General features: G+C 34.0%; 1 protein-coding gene across 4 annotated transcripts in view; it reads left to right on the top strand.

The window, feature by feature from the left end:
- The window catches only part of SGCZ (sarcoglycan zeta), a 1,186,949-nt gene that overhangs the window by 1,024,636 nt on the left and 135,273 nt on the right, over positions 1–27,040 (top strand). For all 4 annotated transcript variants that reach the window (XM_025394433.1, XM_025394431.1, XM_025394432.1 and 1 more), the window contains one exon: positions 12,718–12,805. In XM_025394433.1, the coding sequence (XP_025250218.1) occupies positions 12,718–12,805 (88 nt within the window). The remainder of the gene's footprint in view (positions 1–12,717; positions 12,806–27,040) is intronic.

The following is a 27,040-nucleotide window of genomic DNA, read 5'->3' as shown; positions in this document are numbered from 1 at the left end:
CAAGTTACCTACTATTTTATTCTTAATGACAGCATAGTTTATTCTATATTTACTTCTTAACGCTTACCACCATACTCTAGCCTTCTTTTATTTACTTTTCATAAATAATGAGTTCATTGGTTATGCAAAAAGATGCCTAATGAGAACGTTGCATCTAGTAAATTCTCAGGCTGTATGTTCTAAAATAAAATCCCACAGGCAACCTAGCTATGCCTTAAGTTACAAAAGGATGTATTTTCATTGAATTTCTAAATTTGCAAAAGATAATGAAAAGCCAGTATGGTGAAGTAAATTTGAAAAGCAGGGAGTTGAAAAAATAGTAGAAAATGAAAGCTGAAGTCAGAATTTCCCTTAGAGACAACTGGCAATACCTGAAACCTGAAGCTCCGGTGACTAATGGCTGGATCAACAGAAAAAGGAACATCAGGCCATTGGAGTTACACGTACCGTATCCTTGAGCCTCTTGAAAATTTTGTCCTGCCCCCTTGACTTTATATTATCTCCAGGTTTGTGCTCATCTGTAGTGCTTAGCAGGTGCAATACAAACTTTCTCTAGAAGAATGCTTCCTTAACCCTTAATCCTGGTTCCTTAGACTTCTCCCATTTTTTAATTATGATCTCAATAATCAAAAAGACAATCAGAAAATGGTCTACCTCAAGTGAAATTTAACAGAAACAATTATTCACAAGTTTAGATTTTTCAATTCAGTGATTGAAATTTTCACATACAGAATGTTAAAATTATATATACATTATATATATCAATGCTTCAGAAATGAACAATGGAATAAAAATACCAAAACCCAGTAACAGTAAAAACAATATATCTGACAAGTCTGATTTGAAAAAAATACAGGACAAAAATATATTCATAAATTCATATTTTAATGAATAACTTAAGAGCTAACATAGCTAAGAACTGCTAGCACAAGATATGAAACCATAAGCCAGCCTGCATCATAGAGAGATAGGGAGATGGGAGAAATGAGAGAGCATTAAACAGACATGAAAGGCAGAGTGAAGGAAGATATATATAACACATATTTAATGTGAATTCCATATGGGGAAACTGTAAAGAATGAAGAAGAGGCCCTATTGAAGAACTAACAGATGAGAAGTTTTCCAAATTTAATAAAAGACATGAATCAGGCCAGACACAATGGCTCATGCCTGTAATCCCAACACTTTGGGAGGTTGAGGTGGGCAGATGACCTGAGGTTAGGAGTTCGAGACCAGCTTGGTCAACATTGCAAAACCCCGTTTCTACTAAAAATACAAAAATTAGGTGGGAGTGGTGGTGAGCACCTGTAATCCCAGCCACTCGGGAGGCTGAGGCAGGAGAATCACTTGAACCCGGGAGATGGAGTTTGCAATGAGCCAAAATCACGCCATTGCACTCCAGCCTGGTGACAGACAGAGAGACTCTGTCTCAAAAAAAAAAAAAAAAAAAAAAAAAAAAAGAATCATTAGATTCTGTAATTACAAAGTATCCCAGGCCACGTTTTGCAAAGTTAAATTTATACCTACATTTAACATAATGATTTTTTTTCCTTTTTATGAATTCTTATATAAAATGAATGCAAGTCTAATACTATGCATTATTTATTTAAACATTGTTAAAAACAATGTTTTTATATAATAGTAGAATTGTTTTGAAAATGTTGTGGGTTTAGTTGCTAGAAGTTTGGTTTCCAAAATTCACTGGCGATTAAATTTCAAGATCAGAAGTCGGCGAACTATGGCTGGCAGCTGACTGTCTCTTATTAAAATATAATATTTTGGTATAATACAGACATGCCTGTTCAGTTCTTGTTTGTGGCTCCTTTTGACCTACAACAGCAGAGTTTAATGGTTTTGACAGAAACTGCATAGCCTACAAAGCATAATATATTTACTATCTGATTTACTGTCTCTTGAAAATAAAAATTGGCCAGCACATGCTCTAAATGAAGCCATTTTGATTAATTATCCCTGAGAAAAATACATGATGTTAGATATCACTGCCTTTGAGTATGTCTTTTGTTTGTTTGTTTTTGTTTTCTTTTTTTTTTTTTTTTTTTTTTTTTTTGACAGAGTCTCACTCTGTCGCGCAGGCCGGAGTGCAGTGGCACTATCTCTGCTCACTGCAACCTCCGCCTCCTGGGTTCAAGCAATTCTCTTGCCTTGACCTCCCGAGTTGCTGGGATTAAAGGCATGTGCCATGCACCTGACTAATTTTTGTGCTTTAAGTAGAGAGGGGGTTTCGCCATGTTGGCCAGGCTGGTCTTGAACTCCTGACCTCAGGTGATCCCTCCACTTCAGCCTCCCAAAAGGCTGGGATTACAGACTTGAGCCACCATGCTCAGCCTGAGTATGTCATTTAACATATATATCTCTAGCTTAATAATTATCTGGCGGTATATCAGAGTTATAAGAAAAGTCAACATCATTAAAGGATAGGGAGTATGGAGCTGACTTAAGACAGGGAAGAAGACTTTTCAGGGCACTACAAGGAAGGAGCCTTGGATGCAAAGGAGCACTGGGACGTGTAAGTCCCTATAGAGGAGAGCAAGGGCTGTTCTATCAGGTCAGGCCAACTCCAATAACAAACCACTCTGGCATCTCAAGGGTTAACTCAAATACAAAAATTAGTTATCTCTCACTCCACAATCCAGTGGTATTTGTGGGACTGGTGGCTCTGATCCATGTAGATATATGGAGACCCATATTCTTTCCATTATGTGATTCCATATTCCTCTAGGGCCTCAGATGGAGAGGCTAGCACACTGCAGGTTTTTATAGTCCAGGCTTATAAATGTCCTGTATTACTTCTGCCCACATTCCACTGATTATAACATGGTAGTATGATTATGACTGCATATAAAAATGATTAGAAAATGTAGCTTAACTGCAATATTGCTTTAAAAAATAGTTGACACATTTTTGTGAGCAGTGTTTTCCATGGAAATTGGGATATGGAGGGCAAACATTCTAATTTATAGATTTGTAGGTTTGACACAGGCTGGGAAATAGTTCAAAATTATTTCTTTGCAACAGTTGCAATTTTCTCCTTGATCTATGATTTGGGGCCACACTCCAGATCTAAAAGATTCTGACTGGGAGCTTTTTGGAAGTCCATCTCTAGTTCTGCACCTCAGCTGGGCTGTTAGAGTCATTCTACTCAAGGAGTGATCTGCAGACCAGCTTTGTTGGCATGACCTGGAAGCTCGTTTGAAACACAGAATCTTAGGTTTCAATGCAGGTCTTCGTTTAGAAAGATCTTCAGATGATTTGTATGCACATTATTGATTTGTAAGCATTGGGTTGGAGAAATCTTCTTAGTCATGTCATGTGCTATTTGGTCTGACATATTCTGAATGTTTGCCCACCATATATGATATACTTACTCTTTCGATATAACTAGACATATTTATGTTGCTTCTGGCTCAAAATCTTGCCATCAGTAGAGTTGCCTGTAAGGAGGCTAAGGGACTTGGCTTATCTTACATTAATGTAGAAAAATACCAGAAGTTTGAAATTACACCAGTCATTTGAAAAAGTAATCTCAGGAATATTCCCCCCACCCCCGATTTATTTAATTGAGGAAGAAAAGGATAAGAATTGCTAGAGATCTTCAAACTAATGACTATAGACGTTGAAAGAGAGATTATCTCTGGTATTTTTTCCTGCGGTATTGCCTTATCAGGTATAGCTAAGGTATAACCACAATTAACAAAATGCTTCAAAGCATACGAAATCATAGATAGTGTCTCATACAAGCACAGTAGTTGTTACTTGCAAGGTCATTTCCTTGTTGCTTAGCATTCATACATGTGTTTACCATGCTCCTTTAGTAAATAATATGGGTGCTGTATTAGTCTGGGTTCTCTAGAGAAACAGACCAATAAATAAAGAGATTTATTATAAAGAATTGACTCAAGCAGTTAGGAAGGATGAGAAACCCCAGGATCTGTAGTTAGCCAGTTGGAGACCCAGGAAAGCCTATGATATCGTGCTCAACCAAACATGAAGACCTGAAAATCAAAGTGTAAGTTCCAGTCCTGATCTGAATCCAAAAGCAGCAGAAGACTCATGTCCCAACTTGAAGACAGTCAGGCAGAGAGAGTGAATTCTCTCTTATTCTACCTTTGTGTTCTATTTAGGTCCAGCTACCCTGGGGAGGGAAAAAAAATCTGCCTGAATGGGACTACTGATTCCAATGTTCATCTCATTGAGAAATATTCTCACAGACATACTCAAAATAATGTTTCACCAAATATTTGGACACCCATGTCCAGTCTAATTGACACAAAACTAACCGTCACAGGTAGTATAAACATGTTGTACTTACTTGAGTTTATAACCAATTGTTTATATTTTGTAATTCCATTATTATTTGTAATTATAGGAACATATTTGTCATAATTATTATATCTCTGGTTTTTCTCATCTGTTTCTACAGAAATTAAGTTACAGCATAAATCCACATACAGTCAAGTAAATATGTGGCCCTAATGTTTTCAGATATTTGAAACCCTTCATAATCCAAGCAGATTTTAGGAGAAAAAAAGAGAGATTTTTTTTCAGCAAGTACAAATGTTTAATTATGATAAATGAAAATATATCTGTGGAAAATAATCTTAAAGGCATTTTTTTCTATTGAGCTTTCTTTATCCTCCTTCAAGTTAGAGTTTTATTGGAAAACATGTCCAATTTACTTGAGAAAGGTGAATTTCTTATTTAAATGTGATGTCATTTAAAAATTTTAGAATATAGAGGCTTCTTATTCTTTTTACATTACCAATTCCCACCAAGATAAAAGAAAACCAGTTTAATAGAGGCTTAGTTCCCTGCTTACTTTCTAGTTTTCATTATTCATGATACTCATATAACATGAACTATGTATCATATACAAATATATATCTGGGATACTCTCTACATACACACATTATCATCATTAGCATCATCATCACCATAATCACGATAGGTAGTTACTAAATTAATATTATGGTAGCTAATAGTTTCAAAAGTTTCACAAGCCTTTTACATAACTCATGACTTGTTTTTTTCCAAGCCATAAGAGTGCAATACTACAGAAATGAACTAACATTTTATTAAAAGAAAAGTGGGGAAAAATCTTTGTACAGTGTTTGGTTTGAAAAATCTACCAACTCACCACTGGGTAGTTCCATTCTAGAAAACTTAATTATTTCCTTGATCCGTATAAATAAGTGATTTAAAATAATTAATTCCGTTAAAATTTGATTTGTTTGGGCATACGAATTGGCTAAACCATTCATCCAGTGATAGAAAATCACTGCTTTGCCTTAGTCGTTTGCTTTAAATCTGCAGATTGTCTACTCTTCTATATAAAGTAGATTTTCACATGTGCTCTACATTTCTTTCTGCTAACCAAAATAAGACACAATGTCTACATTCTACTTAGTCAACACACAGTCTCTTTGACCGCATGAGTTGGGGTACAGCTCACCCATGCTCCCATAGTGAACATACTGGCTGGACAGACAGTAGCACTCAGAGTGGATAGGGTTGGAAACCCGGGGCTGGTGTGAGGGCAAGGTTAACCTCAAGAACAACTGAAGAGGCAGCTGGAATGGAAAAGTGGCAAGCCAACCCAGAAGTGCTAAGAGCAGGATATCTCACAGTTGCTGAAAATGTTGGTTGAGAGGAAAAGAAGCAGCGTTTGGGGGAATTTTGTGCCATCTGACTAAAGCTGCAGCAGTATTTATGTGGATCTTTGTTACATTAGGTAGAGATAGTACTATTCCCTTTTAGGAGAATGATTCTAGAAGCATTTATTTCCTAAGCCCACCCATGGAGAAAGGTTGAGTTGGACCATTTTGACTGATAGAGGAAGTGGCAAAATATCCCAGATTCCCTGTAAATGGAATGTCAGTGTAAAACTGCTCCCTGCAGCATCATTCTGTATACATATTCATCAATCTCATCAGTATTATCAGTTGGGAGAAAGAGGGCTTCAGCAAGGAGACTACTCTTATTACTGTATAGCTTTAAAGAGGTGGACAGAAGCCAGAAGGACAATGAAAAGTCGCAGAGGATTCTCAGAAGAGATTCCTAGCAGTGGCTTCCATGAGTAGATAATTTATAACAGAGAGTAAACCAAAGTTGGAAATTCTCAATGAAAGCATTAGAGTAGAAATGCGTAAAGTTGATTGATAAATAGACAGTATATCTCTCCTGCGTTACTTCACATTCAAGTTAAAATGTGAACGCAGAATTTGAGGAAGTCAGATTAACAGCTCTAGATATGTTTATTTTCATAATATCACTTCTTCCTTTAAAAGAAAAATTTCAATAACTAGATAATTTGCATTCTGAAGGAAATGAATTTCAAGTATTAAAATAATTTTTACTTTTTATTTCAAAGAATAAAATAAACACTTGTTTTGCAGCTTCAGTGGGTCAAATATTAAGGAAAGGAATGACATAGCTGCCTTGGGCACAGGGATGATGAGTAACCATTAAATAATAATTTGATATGGCTTGTTTCACTGAGATGAATTTTTACCAATCTTGCTCTGGGGAAGAAGAAGAAGAAGAATGAGGAAGAGGAAGAAGGAAGAGAAGGAGGAGGAAGGAGGAAGAGAAGGAGGAGAAAAAAGGACGAGAAGGAGGAGGAAGAAGGAAGAAAGAAGGGGAGTAATAGCTTTCTAAATTTTGTGTGATCTGAACACAAATCCACATAAACCCATGTAGCCTGGATATTGTAACGTGCTCACTTCAGCTCATTCACTCAACATACATTTATTGAACATAAATTATGTGTCAAGCGTGACACAAACTATAATTTTAAAAGTCCGTATGAGCAAAAGGAATTGACAGCGTACTATGTTTTCAGGACAGTTCAGCTAAATAGAGGTTACAAATCACATGAATGTTTAAAACAAAATAAGACAAAAAGCCTACAACGAGTACTATGATAGACATCAACACTGACTGAGGAACTGAAGGGTGGGAGGTGACTTAACTCTGGAGGAATAGGAAGGCTTCACATAGGACAGGACTTTGACCTGGACTGGAAAAATATCTACAATTTTTCCTGATAAAGAGACATGGATAAGAATTTCTGGCCTGGGAAACTGAAGGTGAAAATAAATAGAAGTGGTATGTAGTTGACAAAAATGGGAAATTTGGCTTACTCTTACATGACGGAAGTGAGGTGAAGTAGACATAGAAAAGTAGAACTGGGTCACATTGTGAAGAGCCTCACACGTTGTGAACATGAATTCGTTTCAAGCTGAGAGTGAGGAATCAATCAATGTTTTGTTTTGTTTTCATTCTAGTATGCCAATATGTTTTAAAAGTATTTTTAAATAACACTGGATATGAAAAATCAAGTGGTTATTGCGATGTGGGTTTTGAATCTATTATAGAAGTAGGCATGGAAAAACAGGAAAAGATGTATTCAAGAAATATTTCTGAAGCAGCTGATTGAATATTTAGGAACATTAGAGGATCTGAAGATAATGTAGATTTGTTGGCAAATTCCGTATTTCTATCCTTGAGAAGAAAATTTATCTTGTAAACTATATAAACTTAGGTAACAACATACCAAATTCACATCATCTACGCTGAATGAAATAGGTCACTAATGATGTTCTTTCAGAATACCAAGTAGGGAGATTTGCATAGGCGATACTTTCTAAAATGTGTAGGCAGATGACGGTTAATAACAAACTGTCCTTGTTTAGAATCTGAGGAAACAAAATGAAACAAAATGAACAAGGTCATGCTACCAAAACCTGGATTATAGCAGCAAAGTAGAGGTCATATCTTAAGCTGTGTGTGTGTGTGTGTGTGTATGTATAAGATGTTTCTTTTAGTGACCAAAATGCTTAAAGAAATTTTAAAGTCTATTTTATTCAATTCAGTTTCTTACTTTTTATATTGGTTTGACAGTTCAGAAAACCTAGAATTAGATGAGCCCGAAGAAACACCGTACTTCCTTGTGGTTGACAGGGCATATTTGAAACAAAATTTCGGAGTTCCAACATGGCTTGTTAGCTTTTTTAGCTCTGTCATTTGAAGCAAGTGACTTAATCTTTCTGTACTACAGTTTATTTATTTGTGAAACAGGAGTGATGGTATCCAGTATTATTAGTAGTAAAATACTGTAGTTAAAATGAGGAATAAATAATAAAAGCAGATGTTGCTGTCAACAGAGGGTAGGCTCTGATCTGTGCATTTTGCATGTGTTGTCTCATTTAATCCTCATAACAAGCCCATAAATTATGTACTATGCCCCTATTTTACAGATGAAGAAACTGTGACACAGAAATGTGGAGTGACTTGCCAAGTCAGCATTTGGCAGCTGCGGGGCTTGAGCTCAAACAGTCAGGGTCCCCTGTCTGTCTTACAGTCATGTTATTATCTTGACTCTTCGTGGATGATTTTATTGTAACCTTCATAAGTAGATGATCTCATACATATAAAGTAGTTAGAGCAGTGTCTGGCATTGATTAAGGGCCAGTAAATGTTGGTTGCTGTTTGTACTACTGCTATTTCACTATGACTTAATGTAATAGTTAAACTGGAGAGAATGAGTATCTGAAGCTAAATCCTTACCTAAAACACTTATATCTTCTCAACAATATTACTAATGCTTTTTTAGGGAAATCTCTCTCACACCAGCCTGTTACGATTAATATTCTCTGTTTTTATGTTTGTTAATTATCTGGTTTATTGTCTGTCTGGCTGCCAGACTATGAACTCCAGAAAAGAAGTCTGTCTCCTTTCTTTCTCTTTTGTACCCAGTGGTTAGCAGAGAGCGGAATGTATTATAGGCACTCAGTAAATATTTGTTATAAATAAAGTGAAGGCAATAGAAATAAAAAGAAAAAAATCATTTTTCCATTGGTCACATGCACAGCCTGTCACAAAAAATATTAAAATGAGAAGAACACATTTCATTATTTTTCTCTAACCATTAGAAAATTGCAGCCATGCCCTCGGCATGAAGAATATGTTGTGTAATAGAATTGTAAGCAGAACCTCTCAGGCCCACTTAACAGTCTCACTGCCTTTCTCACTGGATCACCTATCTGCTTTGTCTAAAGAGTGACATAAGAAGGCGGATATGTCCTCTAGAGCTAGAGCCAAGTCCAGGTCAGCTCCAGAAAACCAGGAGATACCTTATTTCTGTTATGGGGGATTTATTGGCTTGGAGGAAAAATAATTACATTCGAAGATGAAGATTTTCTTTTTCCAAAAAAAAGTATTTATGCTAGTATATCATGCTATATATTATACATATTATTTTATATAGATGCTATATATTATATATACTATATAATATATATTTATACTAGCATATCATGCTATATATAAATATTATATTTTTACACTAGTATATCATGCTCTATATTAACTACATTCTTACTTTTATAAAACTTAAATGTCTGAGTCCTACTCCATGAAAAAATATCACCAGAATAGATTTCTCTCCTTTACGTTCTCAGCAAGAATAAACTGTTAGAGAGTACTACTATGTCTATTTAAATATCTTAAACCACATATTAGCTTTCAAAATTTTGGAACACAGGAGTGTAATATAAAGGATATAAGCCAGACAGTGGAATGGAGTAAAATATTAGTATCAGTTATTTTCTCATTTTCTCATATAGAGACCTTTGGAGAAACAAACACAAGAAAGAAGACGTAAACCTGAAGGAGTAATCAATTCTTTATTTAGGAAAAACATTTCTTAAGTGTCTTTCTTTATTTTTGTTAAGAGGTGATATGTTGGTGCTGATTCTCACATAAACATATATTTGAGATCAGATTTGTGAATTGCTTAGGATTGTATCTCCGTTTAAATGACTGAAAGATTTTTCATCATTATGCGTATTTTTATTGCATGTTTGTTTTAATTAGTACTGAGTGGATAGTGTGCAAAAAGTCATGTGTTAAACCTCGAATGCATGAGCAATGGGTCTAATCCACAAAGATAGCATGGTACTGATATAAAATACAGAAATGATTATGTGATTTGTGGATGGAAATGATGATCTTATAGGCATCAAATCTCATTTATCAAACATGAATACTTGGTTTTGGTTCAGCTCACTTGATCACATTATAATAAATAAGTATAGCATAATAATATATTGATGTTCATAGGAACACAGCATAGAGAATAACTCAGTACCTCTGAGAGCTGTATGTTTATGGTTCTACTAAGTAAAAAGCTTATGGGTGCTATCACAGTGAAATTTTAATCTAGATATAAAAATTTAATTCTGACAAAAAGAATTAGGAGAATTATATGACAAGAAGGGAAGAGTGCTAGAGGCAGAGCTTCAATAAGATCTCTGTGGTTAGAGTAAAAGGAGATTGTTATGTTGCAGACAAAGATGTGGAATGATTAAACTTTTAAACTTTCAATTCTTTTTTTTTTTTTTGAGAAAGACTTTCACTCTGTCACCCAGTCTGGAGTGAAGTGGGTGCAGTATGGGCTCACTGCATCCTCTGCCTCCCAGCTTCAAGCAGTTCTCCTGCTCAGCCTGCCGAGTAGCTGGCATTACAGGCGCCCACCACCATGCCCAGCTAATTTTTTGTATTTTTAGTAGAGATGGAGTTTTGCCATGTTGGCCAGGCTGGTCTCAAACTCCTGGCCTCAGGTGATCCTCCCGCCTCAGCCTCCCAAAGTGCTGAGATTGCAGGTGTGAGCCACCATGCCCGGCCTAAACTTTCAATTCTACCAAGTCTATTTCTCTTTTAAATTAAGTAAACTATCCATTGACTTCTCAACCTATTTTTTCCATCTTAACATGTTTAATAAAGCAATAATCCTTATACTTACATAGTCTATAAATTATATATACAAATGCTTATGCTGTTTTACTCTACTGTTCACAGAAACTTATGTTTAATATATCTAGTAACTCAAAAACATATAGTGTCGCATATTTTAAAACTCTAAACCAAACTCATATATGCTATATCATACAAATATTGAGAGAAAGTGAACATAATTTCGACCTAGAGTTTTTTCACAGTTTTTTGAACTGCAAGATGTTTCATAGACTTCTCCTGTTTCTTACATTCAAATATGCAATTGTATTTAATTCAAAGCTCCTTTTTAACATACTTAGGTTGAATTTTGCCAAGATTGGATAGAATTTTGTGTGTGTGTGTGTGTGTGTGTGTGTGTGTGTGTGTGTGTGTGTTCATGTATGAATCATCATCTTTATGTCATTATCAAGAGATAGCAGTATTCTTCTTGGGTATAAGAGAGCTGTTTGCAAACCGTCTTTAGTCCATGAACTCTTCTTTAAACAGGATTTGGATGTATCACTTGATTAGGATGATGTAATTAATTTTAAATATTTTAGATTTCTTAGGAGATAAATGTCTGTAGCGTAGTTACACCTATGGAAAAGAAAACTAGACTTTTTTCTTCTAAAACTGCAGAAATAAACCATATGTATATAAAATCACAAATTCCAAATCCTAATATTGAGAGTTTTAATATAGCTTACATATGAAAGCATTTGATAATTGACATTGACATAGACATGACATACTGCCTAGATGGTGAGGATGATATTGATGGAGACTTTCGCAGTATTTCAACATCCACAATGCAAGCACTAAGGGAGCAAGTATTTTTCTATATTTTGATCACCAAAATGTCCCCACCTCTAGAACATTATATTGTACATAGTGAGTATGCAATGAATATTTATTGAATAAATTAATACAGATTTGTAAACGATCACCCAACTTAGGTTTTAGATCAGTAAAATGAGAATGTAGGGATTTGAATGTTACTTGTCTGAGGGAGGTATGACAAAAGCCTAGTATGTGAGCTGTTAAGGCAGTGTTGTTGTCCTTCAATAAACTATTTTTACTGTTAAATGCTAAATTACTGATAAAAGTCAACATGTAACCAGAGGTATATGTCCTAAAGCAGAATTTACAAAAATCTTATATTCTATATACTTCCTTGCGAAATCCTTGTATGATTTACAGAGCATTTCCATGAGATTGAATAATATGGTACTATAATATCAATTTTACTCTGAAAATTTTTTATCTACTGAGTAGATAAAAATTCTTTCCTTCAGCAACATGCTGAGTAATAGTCACATAACTGCATAGACATGGCTGTCGTGGTTCCTTCTCTTGGATCTTTCCTTTTGTGACAAAATTAAGTTAAAAAAAAATCCCAAATAGACACATACAGTTAAATTGCTTTGTGATAAGTGCTTTAAACAAACTAAATGGAGAGTGGGAGTTTGAGGATTGAAAGACTCAGTAGTTACGCTGATTAGACGAGCCAATTTTGGAAAGGTGACGTTTAAGCTGAGATCTGAAAGTTGCAACTTAAACTTAAAAAGGGACTTTTGCCTTTGGGATGGCATCTGGAATATCTGCACAGGCAGGCATAGAGGACACTGGGAGAGAAAGAGGAAAAGGGTTACTACACCTTGATGTACAACAATCAGTAGACCTGGAAATGCTTGCCTCTGATAGTACCACTTACGAAAATGAAATGTGCTGTCAAGTAATTATTATGAGACTCTCAGTTTTTTACACTGTCCACCAATGATTGGGATATTAAATTAACTGTCTAATATAAAGCAAACAAATTAAATTTTTGAGAATATGTAAACAAATGCAGTATAATTTTATGTAAATTTGACTATATTTCTGTTTTCTATTTGATTTATTTATTTTATACATGTTTCCCAGGATAGTCCACTGGTCTTACAGTCTGACAGGAATGTAACAGTGAATGCAAGAAATCACATGGGGCAGTTAACTGGACAGCTGACCATAGGTGAGTGTTTTGGGTAAACATTGCCCCTACTGTGCTTAGTGTTTTTGTTGTTGTTTTTTGTTTTGTTGTTGTTGTTGTTTTGAGATGGAGTCTCACTCTGTCACCAGGCTGGAGGGCACTTTGGGAGGCCAAGGCGGGCGGATCACGAGGTCAAGCGATTGAGACCATCCTGGCCTACTGTGCTTGTTTTAATTGAGAAAAGTAGAAGTATGTTATTTCTGTGATATATAACTCAACATCCCATTACAGCCCAGTTTTCTTGTACATGATTTGACGTGTCATAAGCTACTCATGTTTCCTCTATTTAGTAATTATTACTCTTGTCAATATATTATTATGAGATTGAATTACATTTATTTTGCTGATCATTACTCGAATTATGAAATGTACCATTTTTCTAAGAAATATTTTCATAGCATATGTTAAATTATAATAAATAAACTTACGGAAACGTGAGATGATATAACATTTTTAGGTCTATGTCTCTTTTCTAGGGGAAATATTTTCTAATAAATTGTATCTGCTCATATAAATTAGAAATTACATGAGTTGAGTATAATAAATATTCACATTTATCAATTACTTCTACATTTGATGTTGAAATTATGTGTATTTTAAGATTTATGGGCTTTATGTGTTATTAACATAAATTAATGGTGAAGTGTTACTTTTTTCTCATCTCAAATAAATATTTTAACTTAGAAATTTATATCAAAATACAAGATGTGATTACTTGACTCAGTTTTTATAAGAAGGCAAATAAGTAATTTGTAATGTAAAGTTTTGATATGCATGTTGATTCTGAATTATTTTTATAACACTGTATTGGTTCTGTGGATAAATTGCTTAATATAAACATGACATACCTCTTTATCTATACATACATATATATATAAAGAGAGAATGAGAATGAGAGAAAGAGGAAAGTAAATTACAGCTTTGAGGACTGAGGTGTTGTTATTTTAATGAGAAATTAACCATCTTTAAATGCAAATGTATGTTTCCAATATTTCTAATTAAATTATGCAAAAATAATACATTTGAAATATGAGCTTTAAAAACATGAATTTGGATTCTGTGTACTTAATTTGTAGGTATATGTTTTTTTAATATTTGTTTTGATGAAACCAAAAGGGAAACATTTTAGCATATATGAATTTTCTAAAAATATAATTTTATTTGTAAAAATTGTTTCGCTTTACATCACAAAAGTTTGTCATTACATATCTATTAATTGCTACAACTGGATAATGTTTTGTGATAATTAGAAATATAGCAGTTATAGAGGGGTGCTAGTAGCAAATGGATTCAAGATTAAATAAAAGAAATATGTGTATGGATATAGAACTAATTCAGAAGCAGAAACCGTCCACTTAAATATTCGTGCTAATTCACTCCTGTTGTGTTGGAACTGCAGAAACTGTAGGCCTATGGAAACAGGCCTAACCTTGGTAGATTTTCCATATCCTAATTTTCTTAAAGTTGAGAAGTCTTCAGCCAGATGGAACTTCCTTTTGCATTCAGTCTTTGATATAAAAAGTTCTTAGTAGAAACGTCAAAATGTAAATTAAGAGTCGGGCGTGGTGGCTCAAGCCTGTAATCCCAGCACTTTGGGAGACCGAGGCGGGTGGATCACGAGGTCAAGAGATCGAGATCATCCCATCCAACATGGTGAAACGCCATCTCTACTAAAAATACAAAAATTAGACAGGCATGGTGGTGGTGTGTGCCTGTAGTCCCAGCTAGTTGGGAGGCTGTGGCAGGAGAATCACTTGAACCCGGAGGTGGAGGCTGCAGTGAGCTGAGATCGGGCCACTGCACTCTAGGCTGGGCAGCAGAGTGAGACTCTGTCTCAAAAAAAAAGGTAAATTAACTGCACAAAGATTATATACCCATGCCCACTGTCAGACACAATAGCTACATAATTCCTGCCTATAGAGCAAAGCAATCATTTGATTATATGAAGTACAAATACTGTTTGCATTTCACTGCGTGCTTTCCTGCAGGAAATAAAGAATATAGTGTGCTAGGATTTTCAGTTACCCTTCCAAACTGATTGTAATGTTATATTGATATTTGCCAAATGAGAGAAAAATAGCAAGAGGAGGAGGGAGAAAGAAAAAAATGTTAAGCTGAGTTGTAAATGCAGCAAATTATTAAGTTAATGACACAGCAGCTTATTGTGCAGAGAAATACATTTATTCCAGTGAGGATTTAACTTAAAGACTATTTAATATCCTGGTCCTTTGAGTGTATTTTTGATGACTTATGTATTTTTATTGGTTTGCATATTTTAATGAACATAGTACAAAAGAAGACTAGGGCTGTGTGAAAGGAGATAATGTATTCATATTTGAAACAAAGGCACAGGGAGCTACTTAGTAGTTTGTTGGGTACCAGCAGAATAGTTAATCTTTTGGACCCTCAGTTTTCTCATGTCTAAAATGGGGATAATGACACATTTTGAATGCTGTTATAAGCATTATGGTGATGTCAGTGTCTACAAATGGTAGGCAATTGTATATTGAATCTATTATTGTGATGATAGTGAGTGTAATTATTGGTATCACTTATGTTACAAATACAGTGATATGGGAGAAATCTCATGATGTTTTTCTATTCTGGGTATCTGTGTGATATTAGATAAGGCTGAATTATGATACTGTTGAGAGACATGTTACAAAACACAACACAGAAAGTGTATCCCGTGTTCAGAAACTCTTCAATTATGTAAAAATAAATTTACCTTTATGTAGAGTTTGAAGACGTACTTGAATGAGGCAATGTAGAAATTAAAATTTATTTCTAAAGACTCTAAGTTTAATTGTGTATACATAAAGTAGCTGTTCTAACCCTCTTTGTCTATTTCTTTTCTTATTCTTTCAGTTTTTATGTGTATGGCCTCAATTATAGTATAGTCATGATACTATTTTTGCAATATTAAAAAAATTACCGCACAAACTGAATAGTTATGGAAAAGAATTTCAGTTACTCTTCATTTTCTAAGTAAAATAATTCTGTTGTCTACCAATAGAATGCATTGATTTCTGTTAGAAATGTATAGTCAATTCTAAAAATATAATAATTTGAATATTTTTCCAGATTTTATTCTCATTGTACCATTTTCCTCAAAAATGTATGTAAGTAGTTTCAGCAAAGCAAATATCAATTTCTCTTGTAGCCTACCTTTTTCTTTCTCTATAAGCCTAGCTTCCTACTAATTCCACTCACAGGGATATATGTAGTTCAGCGATTAGACCAACCCATGTGGTAATTCTAATACTGACTCACTGATAGAATTTTAAATCAAATTATTTCTAACACAATAAATGCAAAAGAGAAATATTTTATACGTACACTGGCTCAAGCACAATAAAAACTAAATCTAAATATTTTAAAACTTTAGGTAGAAAAATGAATTTGACAAACATTTTTGTGAATTGATGAAGTTCCAGGCTTTATGAATTTGACCAGATAATATCCAGTTTCCCCCATTAAGTCTAGGATTCTAATTTTCATGACCTTCATAACATTGGAGGAGATTGGTGGACTCAAGATTTCTTCCTCCAAATTTCTCTTCTTAGAATAAAGCTGAAAGAGAGGAATGAGATTGTTGTTGAGAAGTGGTTAAAGAAAGTACAACATCCCAAGAGGTCAGACTCCTTGAAGAAAAAGCAAGAACTTTCTTAAACAAGTCTCAGAATCATTCTCCAGGTCAAAATTTTCTATTATTTAATCTATAATTACTATGTTCTTTAGCAGAATATTATTTTTCTTTTATAGGTGAAAAAAGTGTGTGACTTTAGGTGTGTTATGTATTCATATATGTTGATAACATGATGATATTTTCCATGACTTTCTGTCAAAAAAGTGGGTAAAGGATGTAAATTATGCACCATCTTTGTGAGTTTGTTTTATTATCTCAGGAAGAACTACAGCATGTGATATATAGAATAAAAATCTTTATGGTAGTATAAACAAAATATGAAGTTTTGATATAGACTTTGTTTACAACATTAATAAAAATTCTGTAGTAATTTGGTTCACTGAAAAGGTAATACTCTTTCCCACAATATCATGAGGATAATTATATTTTATTTATCAATAACATTACATTAATATTTAACAGACTATATTTAAACTACTTTTATAAGTAGTTAATAAAGTATAGGTTGATTTCAGTAATATAATTTATCCTTTAAAAATCTTAGCCAACCTGGCTGTTTTTAAGCTATAGATTGCTTTTTCTTATGTTACAAAAATATCTTTTATTTTTGATAAAGCAATGGCTAAAAGCTAATATTTTCCTTTCTCATGTGCCTTGTGCCATCATTCTATAGCTGAAGGATAAAAATGAAAGGAGGATAAATGCAGAAACCGGAAAAAGAATAATCTTAACTGGTAGAGCTAGCTTTGTGTTTTTTATTCTGTTTATTTGTTTGTTAGTGTTCTGCATTTAAATTTTAGTCACAGTGACTTTTGAGATACTTATCATGGCTACTTATGGGGCCCTATGTCATAAACAAGAAGAAGTTCCACAATCCCACATCTATATTATTATCCCAGTAAAACATTGAGGTTAATTGGGTATTAAAAAACTGAATGTCATTCTGAAATTTTAGTTTTAGAGTGTGCTTAAAACCATAGTCTTATGCTTTAAATAGGATCTCATATTTCATCATAGGTCTCCTTGTTTAATGCTCAATAAATTTGGAAGAATTAATTCTGAATGAATTAACACCTAGGAAAGGCTTGCTATTATTGTCAGAATCATTTACTTATCTTTTATATTCTCATTTATACTTATCAAAAATCAGTGGCATAACCAAATTGTATAAAAATCTTAATTATAATCTTTACTTTCTCATTTTCTGTTTTTCCTCAGTAATTCTTGAAACTTATGCCTTAAATAAGCCTGACTATATGTTAATAAGGAAGAATGCCATTTGCAAGCAATTAAACAAAGTGATATTTGTGTTTATTATGATTTTCCTTTTTCATATTTTACACTGAGCAATTAACATCACTTAACAATAGAAACTGTTGTAGACAGCTTTTGTAGCAGAGTTGACTCTGGTTTCTTCAGAGATCTGAGGTGCTTGCCTTCTTTTTCCAAGAAGGTTTATCAAGTCGGGGAATGGAGATGATGATAGTCAGATGGGCCGCAATAAAGGTATTAAGATTGATCATTTGCACTTCTCAGAGTGCGTCGATCAGCTACACATTTAAAAATTAAAAAAAACTATATATATATATGTATGTGTGTGTGTATATATATATATGACAAAAGAAGATTTGTTTGTTTAGAAAATCAACCATTAGGATTCTGAAAGTAAATAATTTTTAAAATTTGTTTTCCTGTATTTTTTGAGTCAATATCTATTAATAAGAGCATCCATGTTATGAAATAACTTCCATTTAAAAATTATATAAGTTTATGAAAAGATTCACATATATATAAAGATTCTATTGGTAAATCTTTACTCATAAGAAAGCATATCTATCTTATAGAGTAATTAAACTACAGTGATGTTCCTGGTAATAAAGGTGTAAAAGGAAATGTAACCAAATGACCCACTATACTTTAAAAGAATGCATATGATCTTATGAGAAACAAACACATTTTTCTCACATGTGCTGAACAAAATATACATTTTGCTTAATAGAGGGAAATCTGGATGGTATAATGTGCACTATTTTTAACAACTCTACATTAAAAGCAGCATTGAGCCTAGTAATCCTCTGACAAAATGCTTTAAAGAAGGTTGGATGCATGACAAAAAGGGCAGTTATGTAAAATAATTGTGGAAGGGAGACAAAGAAACAGAGCATGTTTATTGGTCCAACTCAATTCAGAAACAAAAATCTAGACTTACTTGCAAGACATGGTTTGTCTGTGTCTTTTAAATACACTTTAAATGATGTATAATTGGACCTGTGTTTGCCATTGGTCAGTTGAGGTGAGATCTTAAAACGTGAGTTGACTGTGGCCGGACCTGTTCATTTCCGTAATAGCATGACCTGATGATGAAATTAATATTGATGAAATTCCTTTCAAAAAAGCTGAAGACCTTCCCTAAGAGTCTTAACTGGATTAATGCCCCTCTGCCCGCCTCCAACATCCTTCAACATCCAAGAACTCTCTCTCTCTTCTCCTCTCTCTCTTCTCCTCTCTCTCTTCTCCTCTCTCTCTTCCCCTCTCTCTCTTCCCCTCTCTCTCCCCCCACAACACACACACTTGCCCAAAGTATCAAAGCAAGGAAAGTACTAGGAAGCAAAGTCAAGGTCAGGACAACTTTTAGAAAGAAGATTTCCGAGTCCACACACATAGACTGATTAAAACCTCAGCATTTTAGTATCTTCAGAAATTATTTTTAGGAAGGACATATACTTCACCAATTAATAGCATGGATTCTGGAGACTGCTAAATCCCAGATCTGATGTGACCTTATGTACATGACTCCAGGCATCCATTCCAGGTTTCTGCGGGGATAATATGAGTATTCGCCTCATACGGTAGATGTGAAAATTAAATATGTTAATATATAATAAGGTATTGAAACACTTCCTGGAGCATAATATGCATTATGTATAAGTTAGTGATTGTGATTTTTTGTTAGCCCTGCATGTGTACTACTCTATACACATGAACAAGTCTCTGAGATTTAGTTGCCTTGTGTATGAAATGAGTCTATTTTGCTAGATTGTATCCATGACTCTTTTCTGTTCCAAGTCTAAATAATGAAAAGCTACTTTTTACCTTTGGATAAGGGAGTCGGTTGATGAATCTCCTGGTCCTTACATTGCTCAATATTCAGTTGTCCTGACAAAATGCCATCTGATTTGATTTTTTGACATCTTAGTCATACAGCATAGGCACATATTTTGCGCAAAAATTTAAAATGAAGAAGGTAAATGAGCACATCTAAATCAACATCCTAGTTATGCTTTTACTCTTTCATCAAGTTTTGGCTTATAAAATGTTTTTTTTTTCAGTGAAATTTAATCCACAAAATAATTTAAGTACAATTAGCTTATTTTTGTTAGTGCTAAGCATAAGCGTGTTTTTTGTTCCTAAATGAATACAGAAAAAATGTAGATGAGAGTCTTATAATAAATATTTAAAGGCCCTGAAAATGACATATAATCTTGCATTAAAGCAATTACAGTGAACACCTGGGAATCGTTTAATTGACTGCAGATGGTATAGGATGTGTAAAAACCAAATTTATGTTTTTTGTCATTGACTCATTTTTTTTAACTTAGAGAATGTCGTAATAGTCTGGGATAATTTAATAAGAATGAATGTTTGATGTAAAGTGAGCTGTGCAAATCTTGAAGGATAGATCAACAAAACACTTAGGTTTAATACTACATATACATTTCAAATGATTAAATGCATTGTTGATTTTGAGTTAATTATTAATTCATGTTAATAAATTTATAACTAATGTATTTGAGGAAATTGTAAGTTGAAGTAGATGCCTGTGATATCAGGAGAAGGATGTCACGCTTTAGAAATTAGAACTCTCAGTCTTTGTAACTCAGGTGTCATGAGAATTATGTCTGAAGGAAAGACACTAATGATTATGCTTTGAAAAGTTGTATCAAAGGAGTATTTATATTATTTTTTAAACATCCTGAGTCATTATACCAATTCCTCAAAGTTGTGCATTGTTTGTGTCCTGCAAACAGAAATATGGACTGGCTCAAATATTTAATTAAATTCACATTTATTTGTAGAGATAGAAGTGCAGAATCAGGGAATACTACAGATTTTCCTTCCTGGAGGACCTAGACTAAAACCTGAAGGAGACGGTTTGGCTGGTCATCTTCAACCTTTGCTGGCTTGCTCCTTCTCTTTCCAAGTACCCCATGCCCTTGTTTAACATCAGTCACTGCAGTTGTACAAAGCCAGCTCCACTTAACAGTGCTGTGTGCTATGGTCTTAAAGACCATTCTTGCATGGTATTGGCCTCTACTTCTCAAGACCAAGGGTAGCTAATCTGCTAAAATAATTTATACCTATATGTCAATGAATACTATATCTTTGAAACTTTTCCTTTTCCAGACAAAATATATGTATTTCAAACTATGACCTTTGGTGACAATATCTTTTTTTTTTTTTTTTTTTTGAGACGGAGTCTTGCTCTGTTGCCCAGGCTGGAGTGCAGTGGCGCAATCTCGGCTCACTGCAAGCTCCGCCTCCCGGGTTCATGCCATTCTCCTGCCTCAGCCTCCCGAGTAGCTGGGACTACAGGCGCCCGCCGCTGCGCCCGGCTAATTTTTTCTATTTTTAGTAGAGACGGGGTTTCACCATGGTCTCGATCTCCTGACCTTGTGATCCACCCGCCTCGGCCTCCCAAAGTGCTGGGATTACAGGCGTGAGCCACCGCGCCCGGCCGGTGACAATATCTTTAGTTGTTAAAGTGATTCTAGTCTTGAGGGTATAGAAATCAGGGTGATAGGATAAAGTGAGAAACTGTGCCTCTTTTAAGACATATTGTAAAGGTGTCCTCTTCCTTTATTTTAGCACTACTTAGGCCACTCCATCTCCTTATATATTAATAAAAAACGTAATGCAAGTCTATTTCAATAAATATAATGCATAGACTATTTCTTAAGTGCACAATATTGTAGATGCAGAAATCACTAAGCAGATGAATAAACACTTTATTAATTTGGTAATTATATAAATTTATCCAAAATATGAATATATCTCTAGTGTTTGAATTTTAATATTAAAGTAATTGTAATAAAATAGAAATGATGTATTACAGGGCCAGTTAAAAGATAAAAGCAAAATAAAGTAACAAAAGAGTGGTTTTAAATCTTCTCTTTTAGATATTTCATTAGACCTTATGACTACATAACTTATCTGAAATTAATGAGTCTATAGCTTATAAACTTAACCAAGCTTTCTTTTTAATGAGGCTCCCTTTGTGGGACCTCAGAATTGCAGGTGCATTGGAGTTCCATATATAATTGACTTATGGAACATGCAGTTTTGTGTTTACCTTGATAAGAAACGTGTCTTTGGAAATTTGGCCAATGGGGCATAATGTTCACAAATGTAAGGTTATGAGAATAATTATCTGAAAACATCTGGAGGCAGGAAGCTAAATAAAATGTAGGAGTCCATATGTACACAGAAGATCATTCACTTCAGTATTAGGGTTCCTAAATGAGGTGGCACCCAAGGCCAGGTGACTGTCCAACAATACTAATACCTGGTCATGGGGTAGAGAGAGAAGCTAGGGGCAAACAGTTACTTATGAGCTAGGTCTGTTAACTACAGTAGCATTTTTCTCCTGACTTTCACTTTGGATTTTGTGTCTATTCTTGTATTTAATTTTGGAAAAATTCCAAGTCAAATAATGTATGTACCAGAAAAATAAACCACGGTGGAATAGAAAATTGAGCAAAGGAAGAGGAGAAAATGAACCCCAGCTATTCTTCTGTTTCCATGTATTTATTAGACTCCTGACAATATATATTTCGTAATGAGGAAACAGTATTACCCAAATCTCTTCAGATTTCTTAAGATTGTTATGAATCCCTTAATCAGCATTCTTTGGTTAAAATATTTAGTCAGTTCTGAATTCATTTGCAACCTTTGTTTCCAATATTCTGTCTAGATATTTTGTCATATATTTGCCTGAAGTTAAGAATTTTTAATACTATATGATCCCTCTGTGTTTTGATCCAATAATCCTATGGAAAAAAAAAAGAAAAATCTCATTTTTTCATGGTTTAGTTTGATTCTGAGGTCACATGTTAGCTCTTTTGTTTTCAACATGCTCACAAACCCATCCGTCTATTGTTTAACTAATATCTTTCCTTCCTCTATCCCTCCCAAAGGAATTAGAGCATATTAATAATTCATAAATTTTGGAGCTCACCTTTTCTCATGTCATAGTTAGAATTAAAAAAATTGTTTCTATTCTTACATTGCCTTTGCCATACTTCATCGTTCTACAAAGATTATTGAATGTAATTCAAAGACCAGCCTGCCGCTCCAGGGAGGCATGTATTGCAGACTAAGAAAATGTGCTTTCTTTCCTCATATCTCTTCCAGAGGTCCTTATGATTCCCCATCCTTATTCTTCTCACTTGCGGGCTCTTTGCTTACCTAACCTGAGCTACTAATTGAATCAGTAAATCTATCAGCTACCTAAAGCACACTAGAGTGTTATAGGTAAAATACATCTGGGGAAGAAAGCCTTCAATATTACACATTAAGAAACTGACCATACATATTTTCACATTACAGGCTTTGAGAAATCATAAGTCACAAGTATAATGACTAAAATAAAAGATACAGACAGTACTAAGTGTTAGATTGGACACAAAGCTACTGGAACTTTTATACTCCTGCTGCTAAAAACGCAAAACATTACACTATTCTGAAAAAACAGTTTGCCTGTTCCTATCAAGTTACACATGCAACTACCATATGGTCCAACAATCTCACTCCTAGGTAATTACTCAAGTTAAATAAAAACATGTTTACATCACAAAGTGTATAGAGATATTTACAGCAGCTGTATCCACAATTGCCAACAACAAGAGTCAACTCAAACATCCTTCAGCAAGACAATGGATGAATACACTGTGGTATATTAACACAATGGAATGGTATTGAACAACTTTTTTAAAAAGCTATTGACATTATGTTAGGTAAAATAAGTCAGTCTGGCAATTTATATACTGTATGATGGCATTTATATGACATTCTTAAAAGGACAAAACTATGGTAAAACCAGATTCATGTCTAGTTCATAGGGATGGCATGGAGGAGGGGTTAGGTACAAGGGGATAGCACAAGAGAGGTTTTGGAGGGTGATGACTCTGTCCTATATTTTGACTATAGTGATGATTACACAGCAATCTGCATGTGTTAGGATTCATAGAAGTATACATCAAAAATTGACTATATATTAGCTTGAAAAAATTTTAAGTTTTTCCCAAATTTACATGATGTCTGTTGTTTTTTATATATGTAACTTAACATTCTGAACGCTAATATTTTCTCCATGCAACTATTTAATACTGTACTTCAGGTCCAGTGGGTAATTTATCCTGTATGCCTGGGTTTTTATAATCCTACTTGACACATGGCAGCCCCCAAATAAGTGTGGAATAAGTCATTAGAATATCTTGAACATTTTCCCCAAGACTTATTTTTTTAGATCTTGGTTTTCATGAGATAATTTTCAAAAATGTGTGTCACTACTTTATTTGGCTCATGATTCTGTTTGTTCTTTACTTCACATTTCTGAAATATGGAGGCATTCATAATCTTCATATTCAGGAACATTGAGTGTCTTAGAATAATGCCCACATTTCTTTTACTGGTGATTTTTGGTTCATTTGTGATTATATTGTTACTGAATATTATTTAAAGGAGTTTCTTGTTCTTGAACCATCATCCTTTTCAAAATAAACCTTATGATTGCATAGATCTTGTCAAATAACTTGTGGAAACTTTTGACAAGGTCTGTGGTACGTGTGTAACTTTATTTCTTTCAGAGGTATCATCAAATGTATAATAAATGCTTGTTGATCACAGAGATTCTCATTATTGAAATCACTCAATCCTTCTTCTTGACTTAAAGCAAGTTTGGACCCGTCTCATTTCATTTTCACTCTTAAGGCTGATAAAATTATTTGCAAATAATTTCCGGTTGAGATAGCCATCATTGCTGTTGGCTTCTTCTGTTTTTATGACACCTATATCTGCTATCTAAGTTGTGCTGTGTGCTCATTATACATACAATGAACGTTTATTATACGTGCTTCTTTAGCATATCACATATATGTGGATAACACCCAAATCTATCCTTCTGACTTTTTCTCTGTTTTTATTCTACTGTAAAACCCAATGAACCAATTATTATTATTTTTGTGGGTATGCCTACACCTGACTATCATGTTGATTTCTAATTCAACATTCATCTATCACTGGGTATTTTAAAAACACTAAGTGGTCATTTATCTCGGCCTCAATTTGTAGTATTAAAAGATAGTGATACCTAAGTTTATTTTCAACACTAACATTTCATATTTGCTGAGAGTTTTGTTTAAGTTTAACAAAACTAATCAGCTTACCTTCAAAACCCAGCTTTTCTTTGTTATATTCTCACACATAAACAGTGTATCATTTAGAATAGCCCATACTTTTTGGGGTACAACAAATACGTCACCTCTGCTATGAGTAACTTTCTTAAAGCACAATAAAAATAGAAATTATCTGTCATCTTCATTGGTTAAAATCACATTATCACATTGATAAGAGGAAAGAGATGAATGCAAGTAATATAAAACTACTGCAAACTACATATACTCCGCTGAATACATGTATGATTCTTAGGAATGAGTAGCTTTAAAAGAGAATGCATTTAGAATGTAAAAAAAAGATATGCAACAAAGCTGATTTAGTGTCAAACAGAAGTTCACAGGGTTACTGGCTACACGTAGAAAATGATGAACACCAAATATGCCTTTGGTATAAATAAACCAAAGGAATAAACCAAAGGAATTCCTTTATGTAGAGAATATTTAGTGGCTTGAGGAAAACGTTGGTAGGGTCACAGCATACGTAACAAGAGCAAGTAGTTTTGAAATAAAATTTGATAAGTGTTTCCAAGAAAGAATATTAGGTGGTGTTACAAGTAATTTAATGATGACTATGATTTTAAATGGGCCTTCTGGCCTCCTTCCATTCTCTACTTTGCTATGCCTCTTTCTGCCTGACCATTTTGTAATTTTTATGGTGACATAATAAAAGCTTTTCTGTGTCAGACCTTCCATAGATATGAACTTAGTGTTTTCCTGTCTTTCTGCATAGCCAACATAATAAAGTAATAAATAAATATTTTAGCATAATTGAGCTTTCACATAGGGAAATATTTCAAGGTGCATGAAGTTACATAATATATACTAAATGGTGACGCTGAGTTTTAGCATAAAGCCAGGGCAGCACAACTAGAACGTTTAAAGCATTTTCCAACTCACTGCTCCTGCATCCCTTTCACCTTCAGAGCTAGAGATATTCCCTCTGTGTCTGCCCCTAGCTCGCACCCACCATAGTACCTGGTGCTAATCTTATCTGCTGACAAGGAGAATACTGAACCTTATTGCAATGTCACTACTGGTTCTTTTCTGTCCTTGGTATTTCCATCCCCTATTAAATAAATTTCTGGATGTACTAGTGTAATTAATTGTCTCCTTTGTCAGGAAAGGTAGTTTGCATATGAAAGGCCTAGGTTCAAGTTCAGTCCATATTGTATCATTTTTAAATACAAGTTCAACATGTTTGTACATTATTTGTTCTGAAAAGTTCCTTTAAGTTTGAGCTAAGGATATGAGAATAGTATCGAAGATGTGCTTTATTATGTAAACTAGAAATAAACTGATGAATAGGTACAAGTTGAGGGTGTCCAGTTGACTTCTCTGTGCCTCAGTTTCTTAAACATAAAATGACCATTTTAATAATATCTTTCTACTGGAGTTATGTTGATGATTGAGTTGGGATAAGTGAAATTCTTTTCACATATTAAGTACTAGAAAAGTGTTAGCTGCTATCACTATTAATAGTAGTAATATTTATTTCCTAGTGGGAGAAAAAGCAGAAGGTATTTTTTACTCAGAGTTACTCTACTTTTTATTGGATGGTGTGAATGATTATCCAAAGTAATATTTAATTCTAGCATCTTTAGTTTGTTAAGGGTTATCACTTGATTTATCAGCATAGGCAGGTGGTTCCGTGGGTCATGGCATTCATGAGACTGCTGCTGGGTGCTAAGCACAATTAAATTACCTATAGCATCTGTCGCTATAACACTTAACTGACAGGATATTAAAGTTTTATAATCATTCCCTGTTAGTTTTCTGACATTCCAACAGCTCCCTAATTCTGGTAAAAAATGAATTAGTCTATATGTGACTGTTTTAGATGAATATAAAAATGAGTAGTCAATTGAATTCTATTAATTGAATTATTTTACATCAATATTCACTGAAAATAGACATTGAAAAATAATCTGAACTCTATAGTATATATCTTTATTTCTTAAAGTTATCCATTCTCTCTAAAATTAAGTTACAAATGTAAAGCAATTCAAACGAAAATACTAGTGATGATGAAATGTTTCCAAAGTATTCTTATTTAAATGAAAAAAATATGAAAAAATTTTAATAGCGTGCACCAAATATCACAAGCACCATAATTAG

Source organism: Theropithecus gelada, chromosome 8 (genome assembly GCF_003255815.1).
Source record: "Theropithecus gelada isolate Dixy chromosome 8, Tgel_1.0, whole genome shotgun sequence".
NCBI lineage: Eukaryota > Metazoa > Chordata > Mammalia > Primates > Cercopithecidae > Theropithecus > Theropithecus gelada.
The sequence above is the reverse complement of the archived record's forward strand: the minus strand, read 5'-3'. Positions and strand labels throughout refer to the sequence as shown.